This window comes from Petromyzon marinus, unplaced genomic scaffold (genome assembly GCF_048934315.1).
Source record: "Petromyzon marinus isolate PM22_M1 ecotype Great Lakes invasive population unplaced genomic scaffold, UKy_Petmar_22M1.pri1.0 PM_G_Scaffold_14, whole genome shotgun sequence".
Classification (NCBI taxonomy): domain Eukaryota; kingdom Metazoa; phylum Chordata; class Hyperoartia; order Petromyzontiformes; family Petromyzontidae; genus Petromyzon; species Petromyzon marinus.
Genome location: NW_027422695.1, coordinates 549,134 through 568,325, shown reverse-complemented (window position 1 = coordinate 568,325; position 19,192 = coordinate 549,134). Strand labels below are relative to the sequence as shown.

At 48.9% G+C, this 19,192-nt stretch overlaps 1 protein-coding gene across 1 annotated transcript; it reads right to left on the bottom strand.

The window, feature by feature from the left end:
• Window positions 1–12,947: 12,947 nt before the first annotated feature.
• On the bottom strand, window positions 12,948–16,392 carry LOC142910234 (uncharacterized). The gene is made up of 3 exons (XM_076059940.1): window positions 16,291–16,392; window positions 14,266–15,234; window positions 12,948–13,208 (listed from the first exon to the last, which is right to left on the bottom strand). Exons 1-3 carry the CDS (start codon window positions 16,390–16,392, stop codon window positions 13,038–13,040), a joined length of 1,242 nt encoding a protein of 413 aa, XP_075916055.1. The 3' UTR covers window positions 12,948–13,037.
• Window positions 16,393–19,192: the final 2,800 nt, after the last annotated feature.

The following is a 19,192-nucleotide window of genomic DNA, read 5'->3' as shown; positions in this document are numbered from 1 at the left end:
AGATGTCGGTCATAAACAGGCCATATATATATATAAAGAAATAATAAAACTCTCAAGGCGAGGAGGATGTAACAGCTATCGGCAAAAATCTCCAGGTGAACAAGAGTTTGATGGGCCCTTAGGAAAGGTCCCTCCGAGGTCAGAACACCAAGAGAGTAGACACGGAGACGCCAACAGGGTAAATCGTATACATATTCTTTTCCTTATTTGCCAGTAAAAAAAAAGGCAACAACAAGAATAAGATAGAATTAGCGATCCTAACGCTCACTCCAATTAAGAACAGGCCACCAGACACATCAGTGAATTATTATCCAATGATTAATTCGCTATCAAATGATTTTCACCTTTAATACTTTTACTGTTAAAACAAAGCTTGGAGCAGGAATACCGAGTCACATCAAAGGTTATCGAGAAGGAATGAGACAATGGGTAAACTTGCAAAATAATTTAAACAATATCCCAAGCAACCCCGACCACCTTTGTCCCTCTCACAGCGCGGAGAAGCAGGAATTACACCTTATCACAAGGGGCCATCTGGAAAAGCCAGCCGGGTTTGATGAGGAGACACACCCCACCCCACACACGGCAACCAGGCAAAGACAGTTTTAAAGAAAATTGCAATATAATATTAATAATAACGTGTTAACCTTACACGACATTCCATTATAGAACCTTACAGAACCAAGGGATATGGATTCCAACAATCAAGAAACGGACCTCTTAAACTCAGGATGATAATTATTTTTCTTTTTAATAATTCTATCATAACAATTCGAACCTCGGTAAAACCGAGAGGTGTCGGGAGGACGTAGTTACAAACACGAGTCTTGGCGAACATGGGACCAAATGGTATTTGAGAAATATAAGTCGAAAGTATAAAGAGGTGCTCCCGACCACCTTTATCTCTCCCGAAGAGCGCGAGAGAGGAATTTCACGCCAGGGCAAACAGATCGTTATCGCGGGGACCATCTGCCACACACGGGACTTAGTAGTGGCCCCACCCCACCCTGCACACGGGCAGCAAAAGAGCGAGCGTGCTTTAAGTTAAATAAACTGTCACACATTTATAAACACAAAGTGACGAAAATTAAAAAAACTAAGTAAGAGCCAAGGTAACGGGGTGGATTAGGCTGTTAGAATGTGGAGTCGAAATGATATTTGCAAAGTATAGAGAGATGGGAAGATCCCGGCCACCTTTGTCTTTCCCTGCAGCACGTGATAAAATGCATACGCTCGGAAGAGCATCTTCACTTGGAAACAAATCAAATACTATGAATCACAAGCATGATCATAACTGTGTATGATAAGATACCAACTGTGATGTGAAATGTTAAACTAAAAAAAATCGTAACCATTTCTTTGTGCGTCGAAAACGTGTACGAAAAGGGGGGGGGAACCCGCCCCTCTCTCTGGGTGGATGGAGTAGACAACCAGACGCCTTCAAGATGAATCGAAGTGTCTGTTGTCTTGATGTTTATGGCTTGAGGAAAGACCCGAACAGAACCGTGTCATAAATGACACACACACAAACATACACACTGACACACGAACCCCCCCCCCCCCACCACCGACACACGAACCCCCCCACCGACATACGATCAGATCAAAGATAGCTCCGCCTCGTGAGGGGGAGCCGAGAAGGAGAGAGATTTTTGGCATAAAAAGGAGCCGTTTCAGCATTGAAATCAACTCATCAGCCCTCGGGGGCAGCTCAACAGAAGAAGACTCATCTCAACTCAGCTCAACAGAAGAAGACTCATCTCTACTCATCTCAGCAGAAGACCCGCTCAACTCATCTCAGCAGAAGACCAGCCATCACCGACGCCGGAGACGCCTCTACAACTCGCCGAATTGGCGAGTGTCGCCGATTGGCGACCCGCTGCCGCTGTTAGCGGCCAGCGCCACCACGAGCGAATCGTGAGCCTGCAATCTACAACCGCCGACGACGGAACACCAGCGTGCCAGCTGCTCGCAGACGCACTGCGCGCATTACCTACCGTCCGCGTACAACCGCGCCGCTGCGGGCATGCTTCTATCGCCATCTACCAGACGGTCATCGCAGCTACAACAACGTATCTACTCGTTCACCAACATCCGTCGAGTCCGAACCAACTACTGAAAGAAGAATCAACTGATACGTATGATACACTGCCCCCCACTACACGACAAACCAGACGTCTGCTTGACGCAAAGAATCGATTCTGAACATTGGCCTACTCTTTCACCACTCATACCATTCAACACACACACGGGTCATTAACAAAGCCTAAAACCTCAAGCCATTGAATTATCCGTGATTGTGGAAACATCGCAACGACCGAGTGAATAATCCATCGTTTTTAAGAGTGTTCATAATTTTCCTCTGTAATATTGTGCTGGGGCTGTACTTATAACCGCATAAATTACCAACTGACCCATTAACAAGGATTAATTCTTGGCACCTCACCACGGAGCGCCCTCGCGGGGGTGAAGAGCGGGTTCAACCGGTTCCCTGTCAAGGGTCTGGCCACAATTAATTAAAAGATTTGCCCGAGATAAGGATCTCAAAAGGAAACATCGCCACCCATTGAGTTGCGTTGAAAAGTCGATTAGAAATACTTGAGTCGTTCGTTAATATTTTTCTTTCTACATAATCTTGCTGGTATCCACGAATGAAATAACGAATTCAAACGCATATTTGTGCCTCCAAGAATAATACTGGTTGGAGTGCCCTTTCAACGAGTAGCGTTGCATAATAATCAGTCATCCTATTGTTAACAACGTGACAATAATTGCATTAAGGGCCGCGCATGATCAATGACCGAATACTGTGTTGTGTGACAATTCAAGTAACGAAGCATTGCGGCCATCGAGTGGTGTTCATAAGGCAATTAGAAGTATTTCAGTCGAACGCTTTAAATTCATAATCGTTATGAATAAATGAACGAACATCAACGTGGTACTGTGCTGACGATTTCAAGCATAATAACTTCGCATATCAGAATGTATTAAGGATTGGATACGAATCAAAGACCAAGTGCCGTGTTGTGTAACAATTCAAGCATACGAGTTTGCATATTATAAAGTTAAGGTTTGATAGAATAGTTCGCATGTTTTTAATCTCTCTCTCAACAACCGATCGATTGCGTTACGCGTCGGGAATTAACCACAGGTGTCGCTATCGAGGTGAAACAACGCAATCGTGATGGTATCATGTTAATGCTGTGTTGAAATTCCAAAATCCCGAGATTGAGTTTTTATATTATCCAAAAATTAAAGTTAGCTAGAAATAAAATTGACTAAAGCAGAAGGTTTGTGTGTGATTCTTCCTGAAATTCTGCATAATATTGTTCTGCGTATGAGATCTGAATCCTGGGGATCTATCATAAGCACGCTATCACCACACATAATCCATAACACATAATTCATAATGTTCAATCGAGAGTAATCGTATCCTTATCGATAATACGGAATTAAAGAGCAGAGTCGAATCGACTCTCTCATTCACGCTCACAACGCCTGCGTCACTGCATACGATTAATTGCGTTATTCCAATTCATAACACAATCCTCGTCACCGAGGCCCGACCTGATAATCCATAACGACCTGCATTGTCCTAACCACGCCCACTCGCATAAATTAATACGATTATCTCTCGAATCAGCATAATTTATGCGCATAATTAGACTAATTAACATAATTTCCGATAAATTATGTAAATCTCAAATTTCATTTAATTTTCATTATTTTCATCAATTTTCATAACACCTATATATACAACATATTGGGGGCGTCGTCCGGGATCTCTCGCAGACAGTTTATGCTTGATCTAAGGAACAAATCACTGTTGTATTAACCAAGGTATTATGATCTATATATACAACAGTGTACTATAGTGTAGTGTTTACTGTAGTGTAGTGTGTACTATAGTGTAGTGTATACTATAGTGTAGTGTGTACTGTAGTGTAATGTATACTATAGTGTAGTGTATAGTGTAGTGTGTACTATAGAGTAGTGTATACTATAGTGTGTACTATAGTGTAGTGTATACTATAGTGTAGTGTGTACTATATACTATAGTGTAGTGTGTACTATAGTGTAGTGTATACTATAGTGTAGTGTATAGTGTAGTGTGTACTATAGTGTAGTGTATACTATAGTGTACTGTATACTTCAGTGTAGTGTGCACTATATACTATAGTGTAGTGTGTACTATAGTGTAGTGTGTACTATATACTATAGTGTAGTGTGTACTATAGTGTAGTGTGTACTGTATACTATAGTGTATACTATAGTGTAGTGTATTGTATACTACAGTGTAGTGTGTACTATATACTATACTGTAGTGTGTACTATAGTGTAGTGTGTACTGTATACTATAGTGTAGTGTGTACTATAGTGTCGTGTGTACTATAGTGTACTGTAGTGTGGTGTGTACTGTAATGTAGTGTGTACTGTAGTGTGGTGTGCACTATAGTGTAGTGTGTACTACAGTGTAGTGTGTACTATAGTGTAGTGTGTACTATAGTGTAGTGTGTACTATAGTGTAGTGTGTACTGTAGTGTAGTGTACTGTATACTACAGTATAGTGTGTACTATAGTGTAGTGTACTGTATACTACAGTGTAGTGTGTACTATATACTATAGTCAAGTGTGTACTGTAGTGTAGTGTGTACTGTAGTGTGTACTATAGTGTAGTGTACTGTATACTACAGTGAAGAGTGTACTATATGCTGTAGTGTAGTGTGTACTATAGTGTAGTGTGTACTGTATACTATAGTGTAGTGTGTACTGTGTACTATAGTGTGTACTATAGTGTAGTGTGTACTGTATACTATAGTGTATACTATAGTGTAGTGTGTTCTATAGTGTCGTGTGTACTGTAGTGTGGTGTGTTCTATAGTGTAGTGTGTACTGTAGTGTGTACTATAGTGTAGTGTACTGTATACTATAGTGTAGTGTGTACTATAGTGTAGTGTGTACTGTAGTGTAGTGTGTACTGTATACTACAGTGTATTGTGTACTATATACTATAGTGTAGTGTGTACGATAGTGTAGTGTGTACTGTATACTATAGTGTAGTGTGTGCTGTATACTATAGTGTATACTATAGTGTAGTGTATACTATAGTGTACTGTATACTACAGTGTAGTGTGTACTATATACTATAGTGTAGTGTGTACTATAGTGTAGTGTGTACTGTATACTATAGTGTACTGTAGTGTGTACTGTATACTATAGTGTAGTGTGTACTGTATACTATAGTGTATACTATAGTGTAGTGTATACTATAGTGTACTGTATATTACAGTGCAGTGTGTACTATATACTATACTGTAGTGTGTACTATAGTGTAGTGTGTACTGTATACTATAGTGTAGTGTATACTATAGTTTAGTGTATACTATAGTGTGTACTGTATACTATAGTGTAGTGTATACTGTATACTATAGTATAGTGTGTACTATAGTGTAGTGTATACTATAGTGTGTACTGTATACTATAGTGTAGTGTATACTGTATACTATAGTATAGTGTGTACTGTAGTGTAGTGTGTACTATAGTGTATACTATAGTGTAGTGTATACTATAGTGTAGTGTGTACTGTAGTGTAGTGTGTACTATAGTGTGTACTGCAGTGTATAGTGTAGTGTGTACTGTATACTATAGTGTATACTATAGTGTATACTATAGTGTAGTGTATACTATAGTGTAGTGTGTACTGTATACTATAGTGTATACTATAGTGTAGTGTATACTATAGTGTAGTGTGTACTATAGTGTGTACTGCAGTGTATAGTGTAGTGTAATAACGCGGGTTTGTGACGGTGTCAGGGCCGCTGACGGCAGGGGGCAGTGCACACGTGGGCGTGAGGAGATCACGTGCGTAGTTAATGTGGCGCTGCACTCTGATGTTGTAGGTAGAAAACATTAAAAAGTCTATTTAATTAAGTAGAACGTGTTGTCTATTTAAAATTGCGCAATTTGATGTGACGTCACATTTCTCAAACCCCCCACCCCCCCCCCCTTGTCACACATCGTCACAAATGTCTGACCCCCCCCCCCCCTAGGTGCGTGACGTCATTTACGGACGGCCCCTAACTGTCAACAGCCTCCACACAGAACAGGCAGTGACGTCACGCGTAACAGACCCAACATAGTGACGTCACGCGTAACAGACCCAACATAGCAGGACGTCACCCAAGGGAGGGGGCAATGGAAAATGAATCTAAATCAACTTAAATTGCATCCCCGCTCTGTGACGTCACCACTCAGCATGACCTCATCGGCATGAAGTGCCAGCAAGAGGCGTACCTCGCTAGTGACGTCATGTCACCAAGGTATTCACACTCCCCCAACCCCGTCCACAGCGCTCTTGAGCGTGACGTCACCTCCGCTTGGGTCACTGCCGATATCAATCCAGTGGCAATCCTTATTTGGGCAAAGCTACGCCCAGTGACTGGCGGTTCATTAAGATAATGTGTCCGTTGAATCCGTCGCGAGTTTATTTCGACGGGTTCAGCAGCCACGCCCCATCTCTCGACATTTGGCCCGGACTCATTAACATAATTTATTCAGTTACAGAGCAGCTCATTGTGGGAGGGGCGTGTCTCTTACCACGGAAGTGACGTCATGTTACCTGCTTACACGCGTGACGTCGCGAGGTAACAGGAGGCTGCCGATCCGCGCTTGCACTGAAATCCGAGGTGAGAAATTCTCATGGTGGTGGTTGTTGTTGTTGTTTACCAAGGTAGAGCCTCTCTCGTAGGGATGTCAGTTGAGTAGCAGCGAGCACGGGAATCGATGTCCAGGTTGGAACTTTACAACGCGGGGCCTAGCCACGTGTGGCCTTGCCTCCTGCCCTCGCCTGATTGCATTCACTTGAATTATCTCGCTTAAGTTTAATTTGTCTTCACCCGGCTCGCCACTTTGTAACTTTGTTTTATTGTAAATATTCACGCAGTTTTTATGTTCTTTTGTTACCAGGCCAAGCCCGCTTGAGCTGCTATACCGCTCTTGTTATCAGGAGCGACCTGCCCACAACAACACAAGGTGAGGCTTTGTCAACGTGTGTGAATGTTTTGACTTAAAACTTTGGTGACTGCAGGAATTAATATTCTTGGTTCTTTCGGTAAAGTCACGTAGATAGAAAATGAAATTAAAATAACAGATAATAATTTTTCTTTTTTAAATGAAGCAAAAAACCCCACAACGTTTCTATGGCAACATTAATGTTGAAGATGCGAGGGCTTACAGGAATATTTATGGCATTTGCCCTCTCATTGCGTACCATGACAGTGCTGTTTGCACAGTCACACATAGTCACTGTAAGATGATTTTCTTGGTCGTGTTTTTGTTTTGTTGCTTGTTGTGGTTGCACCCGATTCAAGAGCCGAATGGCTCACGGGACTATAACCAAAATAAATAAACTGAAAATCAAAAAACTGAAACCGCGTGATGAATTTTGGGAAAGTTTTTCACTGCATCTCCAAATATATATAAAAGACAAAGTTGTGATTGTGTGTGTTGTCTGTTCAAAATGTTTAGCGTACTTCCCGACATGCAACAAACTGGAAATTTGCCATGTGGGTACTTTCCAGACTGTACACCGTGCAAACATTATACAAATACACTTTTGTGTTTTTAGGGGGGGAGGGGAGCTCAATAATGTATAGATTTTTTGCACGGCAAGTGAGCTGTGACGTCAAATCTGTTACGTGACCCTCGCATGTGGAAGAGTAACGCATTGTAGTGTAGCCGTTAGCGTTGTCTGTGGGTGTGTGTGTCTGTGTGTGTCTGTGTGTGTCTGTGTGTCTGTGTGGGTCTGTGTGTGTCTGTGTGTGTGTGTCTGCTTGTGTGTGTCTGTGTGTGTGTCTGTGTGTGTGTCTGTGTGTGTGTAAGCGTAACTCATTGTAGTGTAGTGGTTAGCGCTACGCGGCGCTACGAACCCGGTGACCCGAGTTCGATTCCCGCTCACGGCCACCACCGGCGACGATTATTTGAACCGCTTCTGGGCCTCCGCTAGGTAGACTCAGCCTTAAACGAGTAACTGTTGTGGTGTGAACATCGCCACTGGGGACACAAAGGCGGCCGGACGTGGTGGATCCAAGTCCCGGGCGAAGCCGGGTAGTACAGCTAGTCATGAATACATGAATGAATATAGACGTGCAAGTCACGTGTGACTGTATATATTCATTCCTCCATGCCTCGATACTGACGTGTAGATGGTGTGGATATTCTTATTTTCTGTCTGCAGCTGACGCTGGTCTGATGGAGCAAAGGCCCTCAGCACAGCAGCTCGGTACGACAAGTCAACAATGCGACCAGCGTGCATACAGCACGGATCGGACTGGAAATTTGACACGGCACCAGAGAAGTCACACAGGAGAGAAACCCTTCAAATGTACTGTGTGTAACAAGGCATTTGCATGGCCATCAGTTTTTCAGACCCACCAGAGAACACACACGGGAGAGAAACCCTTCAGGTGCACGATGTGCGGGATGGCGTTTGCACAGTCATCTAATCTTGTAACACACCAGAGAACACACACAGGAGAGAAACCCTTCAAGTGCAGTGTGTGTGGGAAGGCATTTTTACGGTCATCTTCTCTTAAAAAACACCAGAGAACACACACAGGAGAGAAACCCTTAAAGTGTACTTTGTGCAGCAAGGCGTTTTCAGATTCATGTCATCTTGTAACACACCAGAGAACACACACGGGAGAGAAACCCTTCAAGTGCACTGTGTGCGCGAAGGCATTTGCACATTCATCTGCTCTTGTAAAACACCAGAGAACACACACGGGAGAGAAACCCTTCAGGTGCACGATGTGCGGGATGGCGTTTACACAGTCATATAATCTCATATTACACCAGAGAACACACACGGGAGAGAAACCCTTCAAGTGCAGTGTTTGTGGGAAGGCATTTTCACGGTCATCTGCTCTTAAAAAACACCAGAGAACACACACGGGAGAGAAACCTTTCAGGTGCACTCTGTGCGGGAAGGCGTTTGCACGTTCATCAAATCTTGAAGTACACCAGAGAACACACACGGGAGAGAAACCCTTCAAGTGCAGTGTTTGCGGGAAGGCATTTGCACATTCATCAAATCTTCAAGTACACCTGAGAACACAGAAGCATCAGAAGATCCACAAGGAGTGGAGTCTGAAGTCAGCTTGTGAAAGTCAAAGTTCCGCAATGAGCCCATCCCTCATGAAACAAGAACCGGATGAAAATCCCAGCTTGGACACTTTTAAAGGTATCAAGGTGAAATATGAAGAGGTGATGGTGAAATGTGAAGAAGTGATGAGCGAAGAAGTGAAGGTAAAATGTGAAGATGAAGATTCAACTCCAAAATGGGACCTTCACATCGTGAAGCAGGAGGAGAATTCTGACTGAGGCAGAGCGAGGCAACCCCCAGCAGTTTGTGGAAGTGGAGGTGTGGGTGGACTTGCTCCTAGACAATACAAAGTCAAGTGGAGACCCGGTAGATGTGTAAGCTTGAGATGATGTCGCTACAATGGATGCACCTTTGTCACAGGCCTTTAATGACAAGAATGTGAAGTTGGACACTCAGTTCCTAGTTCAACCTGCAGAGTAAGGGCGGCCAGTCTTTGTGGACCTGTGGGTTGGGTAGATCTCTAACCAGGAGCGAGAGACAATAAGCTCCCAAGCATTCACTATGTTATAATAATTGCATTTACTCGGCGCTTGCTTAACCGCCTCGGCATCTCCGAGTTTTGTATTGTACCTCGTCTGAAACACTCGAAGAGCATCCCCAAGTAGCAGCTGCCCCTGTGTGGCACAGGGTGGTGGCCCTGCACCGGCCTGCATTTATTATTTTTTCCGCCTCAGGACGACCGCTTGTGTTACAATCGAAACGTCGTGATCTATTATTATTTTTTCTGCCTACGTGACTTCACTGAAAGAACCAAAGAGTATGTGAACAAGAGGCTGTCAGTAGGGGGCGATGATTGATGTTTCATCTCAGTTGTGTAATTTGTCACTAATGTTTAGAATTCGCCAGCATGCAATGGCCTACTCGTTTTGAATGACACAATAGTATGTTTTACATCCACTGTTAAGCAGACGGTGCATATTTTTTTTCAAGTAGCTTCTTAATCAGATGTTATCTGATGCAGTATATTTCTCTGCAGTAATTAAATTTTGTTAAAATTCCTGTGTGTACATGCAACATTTTATTTATAAAGGTCAAACATTGAATAAGTGATGTTAGGACAAAGTGCGTGTGTGTGTGTTTTGTAAGTAACCTGTACAGAGAACTCAGGTGAGACCCGTTGTTCTTGTGATACAGGTCAAACGGTGTTTTTGTGTTCCACGAAGCATCTGGAGCAACTCATTGTCTTTGAAATAGGAAGCACACTCGGACCATTCATCAGTTACAAGGCATACCACCTTAAAGTTACACGTAGCGGAGATACATTCTCTACAACACGAATTATAATTTTGTCTTACGTGTTGACGTAGATTTTGTCGAACTTGGACTAGAAATGCTCCTTGCTGATTAACGTCTGGATGTTCACAACCATGGCTTGAAGCAAGCCCCACTGCTGTTGAGACATTGTCCACCAAAACCGGTCCACAGTTGGCCTCCACACACAGTGTACACATAGTGTACAAACACAGTGTACACACACACATAGTGTACACACAGTGTACACACACACACATAGTGTACACACACACAGTGTACACACTGTTGTATATATAGGTGTTATGAAAATTGATGAAAATAATGAAAATTAAATGAAATTTGAAATTTGCATAATTTATCCGAAATTATGTTAATTTGTGTAATTATGCGCATAAATTATGCTGATTCGAGAGATAATCGTATTAATTTATGCGAGTGGGCGTGGTTATGATAATGCAGGTCGTTATGATAATAAGTCGAGCCTCGGTGACGAGGATTGTGTTATGAATTGGAACAACGTGATTAATCGTATGCAGTGACGCAGGCTTTGTGAGCGTGAATGAGAGAGAGTCGATTCGACTCTGCTCTTTAATTCCGTATTATCGATAAGGATATGATTACTCTCGATTGAACATTATGAATTATGTGTGTTATGGATTATGTGTGGTGATAGTGTGCTTATGATAGGTCCCCAGGATTCAGATCTCATACGCAGAACAATATGCAGAATTTCAGGAAGAATCACACACAAACCTGCTTTAATCAATTTTATTTTCTAGCTAACTTTAATTTTTGGATAATATGAAAACTCAATCTCGGGATTTTGGAATTTCAACACAGCGTTAACATGATACCATCACGATTGCGTTGTTTCACCTCGATAGCGGCACCTGTGGTTAATTCCCGACGCGTAACACAATCAATCGGTTGTTCAGAGAGAGATTAAAACATGCAACTATTCTATCAAAACCTTAACCTTATAATTTGTAAATTCGTGTTTAAACATTGCCCACACAGTACCACATCCATTCATAGACCTTCAAGTCAATTATCACGTTGTTAACAGTAGGACGATTGGTTATTATGCAACTCATCAATGACAGCAGTATTTTCCTTTATGAATTGATTTTTAATGCACCACCTTGGAGTGGCACCCTTCTTGATTATCCCGATATGCGTATCGTGTGTCTTCTTTATCAATGGTTCAATTCCTTGCGTAAAGCAGACGCCGAGGTTAGCATCTCTTGTGTCCAAAATGTGTTTCCTGTGTGTTGCGGCGCGGTGGGGGAGTGAGGAGGGAGTGTGGAGGAGGGGTTGCATACGAACGGCTGCCAGTTTCTGTCCACTGCTGGCTGGATGAGTCAGCACGACGCTCGCCGTCGTCGCGCCGATGGGTGTTGAGTGCGGGGCCGCTGCCCTCTCAGCCCTGGTGATGCGAAGTTGCGCGCTGTGGCACGCTGGTGGTTAATGTTGGCACGCGCTGGTGCTGATGCTGGTGCTGATGGCACGCTGGTGGCGCGCGCTCCCTCTCCTTGAAGATGCGCGAACGCGCCCGTGCTGGTTCGCTGACAGCAGTTTCTCTCCACTGCTGGTTGAGCTGCTGCACGCTCTTGCTTGGCGTTGCTGGCCGCGCTCTTTCCGCTGCTGTAGTATCTGACGCTGCGCTCGCGGGCGACAGGTCAAGTTTTCTTCTGCTGAGTGAGCCGAGTCGCACGTGCTCTCTTTGTTGAGGTTGTTGGCGGCTCTCTGGCAGCAGGTTTCCTCCACTGCTGTATGACTCAAGTCGCACGCGCTTGGTCGCTGGTTTGCTGAATTTGTTGGCGGCTGTCCAAGCTTTTCCGCTGCTGGTTCAGCTACGTTGCACGTGCTTTCTCTGTGGAGATGCTCGAGCGCTCTCAGCGCTGATTCGCTGATAGCAGTTTCTCTCCACTGCTGTATGACTCACTTTCGTTGATACATGGCGACTCATGCGATCCTCACTACTCAGCGAGGCTCGGAGCCAGCCGCTCCATGCGACTGCTCGTCCTGTGGACGTCTTGACTCGCTGATCTGTCTTGACTCGCTGCTTCACTCTTGACTGACTTTTGAAAATGCGGCTGACCGTTATATTCAAAGACAATTCTCTTCGCGCAGTGGAAAAGGGGGGGGGGGGGGGGGGGGCGTGGTCTGTGTGTGTGTGTGCGTTCGTGTGTGTGTTTGTGTCCTGGTTCTGTTCGGGTCTTCCTCAAGCCATAAACCATCAAGGAAACAGACGCTTCGATTCATCTCGAAGGCGTCTGTCTGTCGACGCTGTTCGTCCAGAGAGAGGGGCGGGTTCCCCCCCCTTTTTCGTACATGTTTCCGAAGCACAAAGAAATAGTTAAGATTTTTAAAGTTTAACATTTCACAACAATGCATTGCGTTGTGACCAAAACGTCGTGAGAATTTTATTGTGTTATTTTATTATTTTATTCTCATTCTACGTGACTTTACCGAAAGAACCAAAGAAGATTACTTAGAACTGTTTTTGTCCTTCCCCCCCCCCCCGCCGCTCCCGCATCTCCGACTCACACGCACCTACGTGTACGCACCTGGCCGAGTCGGCGGGACACCCTTCACCAAACACACACACCCCGCGCTGTCACGCGCCACGCGGGGAGGAGCCGCATGCCGCGGCGGTCTCCGCCAGCACGGCCTGCAGCAGGCCGACGTAGCGAACCGTCGCACGCAGCGTCGCCACCCGCGACGGCCGGAGGCGGTCCAGCGGCAGCAGGCGACGCAGCAGCAGGAACGCGCGGTTCAGGTATCGCACCTGAGGGCACGGAGACGCAGACGGACGGACGCGCGCGGACACGCCGTCAGCGCCGGGGATGGACGCCGCTTGGCCCTTGAGCGACAGCGCTCGAGGGCCAAGCGGCGTCGAAGGCGATCGACGATCCGGTGAATCGCCGATCGGCTTCCGGTCGCTCGCTGGCGGTCAGTCGCCCTCCCTATCGCTCTTCTCTCGCCACCAGCACGGGATTTTTGTTCCCATGAATTTAACTCGTTCCGCCACCCATGGGCGAGGACTCGGTTCGACCAGACTTAAACCGTCTCGCGTCACCCCGTGCCGTGTTGCACGATAACGCGAAGTCACTCAAAAGCACGGGGAGAGAAACGGGCACGCGGGAGGATGGACACACGGACGGACGGATGGTTCCGAGTTTTAAGTTAAATAATTATTTGTTTCTATTCTTAGCTCTTTCGGTAAAGTCACGTTGAAGGGAAACAATAAAATAATAAAATATATATAAAACAATAAAAATTATCACGACGTTTCGACCATAACACAAACAGTCGTCATCAGAATTTTTATTGTTTTATATATTTTATTATTTTATTGTTTCCCTTCAACGTGACTTTACCGAAAGAGCTAAGAATATGAATTACTGCAGTCGCGAAAGCTTTAAATCAAAATTATTTGTTTTACGCGGCGTCCTCGTCGCGGGCCATCTCTTCGCGCGACGATGAGCGACTTTACGTTTTACACCTCAGACGTTTGAAAGGGCACCCGCCAGCTCTCCCAGTGGCAGCTGTCCTCGTGCTGCACCACGTGACGCCCGGCCTGCAAGTGGGGGCCAGTCGGGAGGAGACTGTCGCTGCTACGTGCGGTCCCAACTGATGTAGGCGCAGTGTCAATGTTTAAAACATCACTCACATGGACCACGATGGGCTACTCTTTTCACGTAATCGCTGGGGTGGCCTGCGAGATCCGAACCGAATCTCGAACATGCCACCGCCGGGCCATATCACCCCCCCTCCCCTCCCCCCCCTCCCCCCCCAAGTTTTATTTTAGTCTGAGTCAACCTAAGGGGATCGTGGCCTCTCACCCGGAGCCTTTCGCGCGCGTTCGCTTTGCTCTTCCGAGCTAACGCGGCAGCAGCCGCTGTCCTCGGGGAGGCGGAGGAGCACCAGCGGGAGGAGCGCGAGGAGGTGGAGCAGACGGCGGTGGAGGAGGTGGAGCAGACGGCGGTGGAGGTGGTGGAGCAGATGGCGGTGGAGGTGCTGGAGCAGACTGCGGTGGAGGTGCTGGAGCAGACGGCGGTGGAGGTGGTGGAGCAGACGGCGGTGGAGGTGCTGGAGCAGACGGCGGTGGAGGTGCTGGAGCAGACGGCGGTGGAGGTGGTGGAGCAGACGGCGGTGGAGGTGGTGGAGCAGACGATGGTGGAGGTGCTGGAGGTGCTGGAGTTGACGGAGGGACCCGTGAGAGTCCTGCAGAGCCCAGCTGGAATCTGAGACCCCTTGAGAACCACGCAGGACGACCCCGCTTGCAGCACCCGCTGCTGTTGCTGCTGCTGCTGGTGGTGGTGGAGGTGGTGGACCTGCTGCTGGTGGTGGTGGTAGTGGACCTGCTGCTGCTGCTGCTGTGGCTGCTGCTGCTGGTGGAGGTGGTAGACCTGCTGGTGGTGGTGGTGGACCTGCTGCTGGAGGAGGACCTGCTGCTGCTGGTGGTGCTGGTGGTGCTGCAGGAGGACGATATCGACGAGACTTGGCTGGGAGTCGTCTCGCAGCTCGCCGCGCTGCACGGCAGAGAAGAGCTCCGGTGCCGGGGTGCGGAACAACCGGGGGGGCGGCACCGGGGGGCACCGGGCCACCGGGCCGGCCCGTGGGCCTGACGCTCGGCGCTGCGGAAGGAGAAGCGCAGGGCGAGAGCGAGCGACCCCATCTCGATGGGGGGGGGGGGGGGGGGGTAAATCTGTCGGCCTGCTCTTCCACGCTGGCCAAGACGACTCGGGGAGAGGCGGCGGCCCCTCCCACGACTCGGCCCGCCGCACACGACCTGCCCCGTTGGGCTTCGACTGCCGCGCCACAGAGACCGCCACAGAGACCGCCACAGAGACGGCCACACGTCACTGACACACAGCACAGCCAACACAACACAACACAGCGAACACAACACAGCCAACACAGCACAGCGAACACAGCACAGCGAACACAACATAGCAAACACAGCATAGCCAACACAACACAGCCAACACAGCACAGTGAACACAGCGAACACAACACAGCCAACACAACACAGCCAATACAACACAGCCAACACAACACAACACAGAGAACACAACACAGCGAACACAACACAGCCAATACAACACAGCCAACACAGCACAGCGAACACAGCGAACACAACACAGCGAACACAACACAGCGAACACAGCCAACATAACACATCGAACACAACACAGCCAACACAACACAGCAAACACAGCGAACACAGCGAACACAACACAGCCAACACAACACAGCGAACACAGCCAACATAACACATCGAACACAACAAACACAACACAGCGAACACAACACAGCCAACACAACACAGCGAACACAACACAGCCAACACAGCACAGCGAACACAGCACAGCCAACACAACACAGCGAACACAACACAGCCAACACAACACAGCCAACACAGCACAGCGAACACAACACAGTGAACACAGCACAGCCAACACAACACAGCGAACACAACACAGCCAACACAGCACAGCGAACACAGCACAGCCAACACAACACAGCGAACACAACACAGCCAACACAACACAGCCAACACAGCACAGCGAACACAACACAGTGAACACAGCACAGCCAACACAACACAGCGAACACAACACAGCCAACACAGCACAGCGAACACAGCACAGCCAACACAACACAGCGAACACAACACAGTGAACACAGCACAGCCAACACAACACAGCGAACACAACACAGCCAACACAGCACAGCGAACACAACACAGCCAACACAACACAGCGAACACAACACAGCGAACACAGCACAGCGAACACAACACAGCGAACACAACACAGCCAACACAACACAGCGAACACAACACAGCCAACACCGCCCCTCACCGGCTGGCCAGGCCAGGGGTGCCCCGGGGGTCGGCCCGGCTCCGAAGGCCCCGCGGGTCCCGGAGGCCACTGCCGGAGTCTCGCCGGGTCCGCGGAGGCCATGGGTCCCAGAGGGGTCACGGGGCCCCACGGGTCACGTGACCCCCGGGAGCCGGCGTTCACAAGGCACGTCACGTACATCAGAGGCGTTCACAAGGCACTGTGGTGCATCAGACGCATTCACAAGGCACTGTGGTGCATAAGCCGCGTTCACAAGGCACCGTGGTGCATCAGAGGCGTTCACAAGGCACTGTGGTGCATCAGAGGCGTTCACAAGGCACTGTGGTGCATCAGAGACGTTCACAAGGCACCGTGGTGCATCAGAGGCGTTCACAAGGCACGTCACGTGCATCAGAGGCGTTCAAAAGGCTCTGTGGTGCATCAGAGGCGTTCACAAGGCACTGTGGCGCATCAGAGGCGTTCACAAGGCACGTCACGTGCATCAGAGGCGTTCACAGGGCACGTCACGTGCATCAGAGGCGTTCACAAGGCACTGTGGTGCATCAGAGGCGTTCACAAGGCTCTGTGGTGCATCAGAGGCGTTCACAAGGCACTGTGGTGCATCAGAGGCGTTCACAAGGCACTGTGGTGCATCAGAGGCGTTCACAAGGCACGTCACGTGCATCAGAGGCGTTCACAGGGCACGTCACGTGCATCAGAGGCGTTCAAAAGGCACTGTGGTGCATCAGAGGCGTTCACAAGGCTCTGTGGTGCATCAGAGGCGTTCACAAGGCACTGTGGTGCATCAGAGGCGTTCACAAGGCACTGTGGTGCATCAGAGGCGTTCACAAGGCTCTGTGGTGCATCAGAGGCGTTCACAAGGCACTGTGGTGCATCAGAGGCGTTCACAAGGCACTGTGGTGCATCAGAGGCGTTCACAAGGCACTGTGGCACATCAGAGGCGTTCACAAGGCACTGTGGTGCATCAGAGGCGTTCACAAGGCTCTGTGGTGCATCAGAGGCGTTCACAAGGCACTGTGGTGCATCAGAGGCGTTCACAAGGCACGTGATTTTGTTTCTGCTGAAGGTCAAGTCGAGGTCAAAGTGATTTGCCGCTCAGGTGAGCGGCGGTGCTCGTGTCCGGTTTCACAGCCCTGAGCCGATGGTGGAAATTCCATATTCCTCTGGCGGGGCCGATCCCTTTCAACTCCCCTCCCCCCCCCCAACAAAGTGGTCGTTATTTTATCGACCCTGGCAGGACTGGAAAGGCGGCGGGCATTAATCTCCTGAAATGTCGGAGATAGGCGCACGCGAATGAAGATGCATACACACACACACGTGCATTCATTCGTTTGCACTACAGATCGGTGAAATAAATGTGCGGTCTTAATGAGGACCTACTGTGCAATGTGTGTTGACGTTCACGACATCGCGGGGGGGGGAGGGAGGGGGGGTGGCGAGGGAGCTCCGTTACCTGTGAGCGTTGTGGGATGGCACGGCCGTGCGAGGCGTCACGCGCCGGCACGCGGCAGATCACCCCGGCCGGGGGTGCCGGCGAGGCGCGCCTGGTGCCTGCCTGGCTCACAGCGGCAGCGGCAGCAGCAGCGCCAAGGGCTTTCACACCGTGCCACAATAACACCCCACTGCTACCACCACCTCCGCCGTCATAACCACTACTACCATCACCACCATTGCCACCATCAATATTACAACCAGCACTACCACTACCAACACGACCGTCAATACCACTACTACTATCACCACCATTGCCACCATCAATATTACAACCAGCACTATCACTACCAACACCACCGTCAATACCACCACTACCATCACCACCATTGCCACCATCAATATTACAACCAGCACTACCACTACCAACAACACCGTCACTTCCACTACCATTGCCACCATCAATATTACAACCACCACTACCAACACCACCACCATCATCAATACCACTACTACCATCACCACCAATGTCATAACCACCACTGCCACCGTAATCAATACCACCACTGCCATCACCTCCGCCGGCACGTGGAATAAGCCGCCCTACCTGCGGCACACCTGCACAACTCGCAGCTCCTGGGTGGGGCTCACCGGACCGAGTCTCACCTGGAGGACTCGGGTCTACCCGCAGCGCACCCGTGCGGCGACTCGCACCTGGGCTGCCGACACTTGCGTGAGAGGCGCCCCGCGGATTGGCGTCCAACCAGGGCGCGCCAGACCGCGCCTCCGCGTCGCCTCCGCTCCTCGCGCCCGCACGAGTCCCGGCGGCGTCTTCGCCGTCGCCCGCACCGCGACCCGCGAGCTCGCCGCCCGCCCGCCCGGCTTGCCAACCGGGCGAACGCGACTCCGGCTTCGGGCGGGGCGCCCGCCGCTCGCCCGCCGCCCACGCCGGCGTCGACACCGGCCGCACGCCCGTCGTGAACCTCCAACGAGCGTGGCCCTTCTGAGAGCCTGGCTGGCACTCAGCCACGCCTGGCTGGCACTCAGACACACCTGGCTGGTATTCACCCACACCTGGCTGATACACAGCCACACCTGGCTGGTACTTATCTACACCTGGCCGATACACAGACACACCTGGCTGATACACAGACACACCTGGCTGATACACAGACACACCTGGCCAAGGCACACCTGGAGGTACGTGCAGGTAACCCTGCGATAGTGAGACTAGCCCGGTGCCGACACCATGTGACGCAGCGCCTGCGAGTGGCCACGTGGTGCTCGCGGCTGCGGCCTCTCCTCCTCCTCCTGCTAAGGAGTTGGGAAGAGTCTCGCTGGCAGCGCTGCACTGCATGGCGGTCGTGACGCTGCTGCTGCTGCCTCTGTTGCCGATGATGATGATGCTGTCAGATAGCGACAAGGGCAGTGATGATGATGATGTCAGATAGCGACAAGGGCAGTGATGATG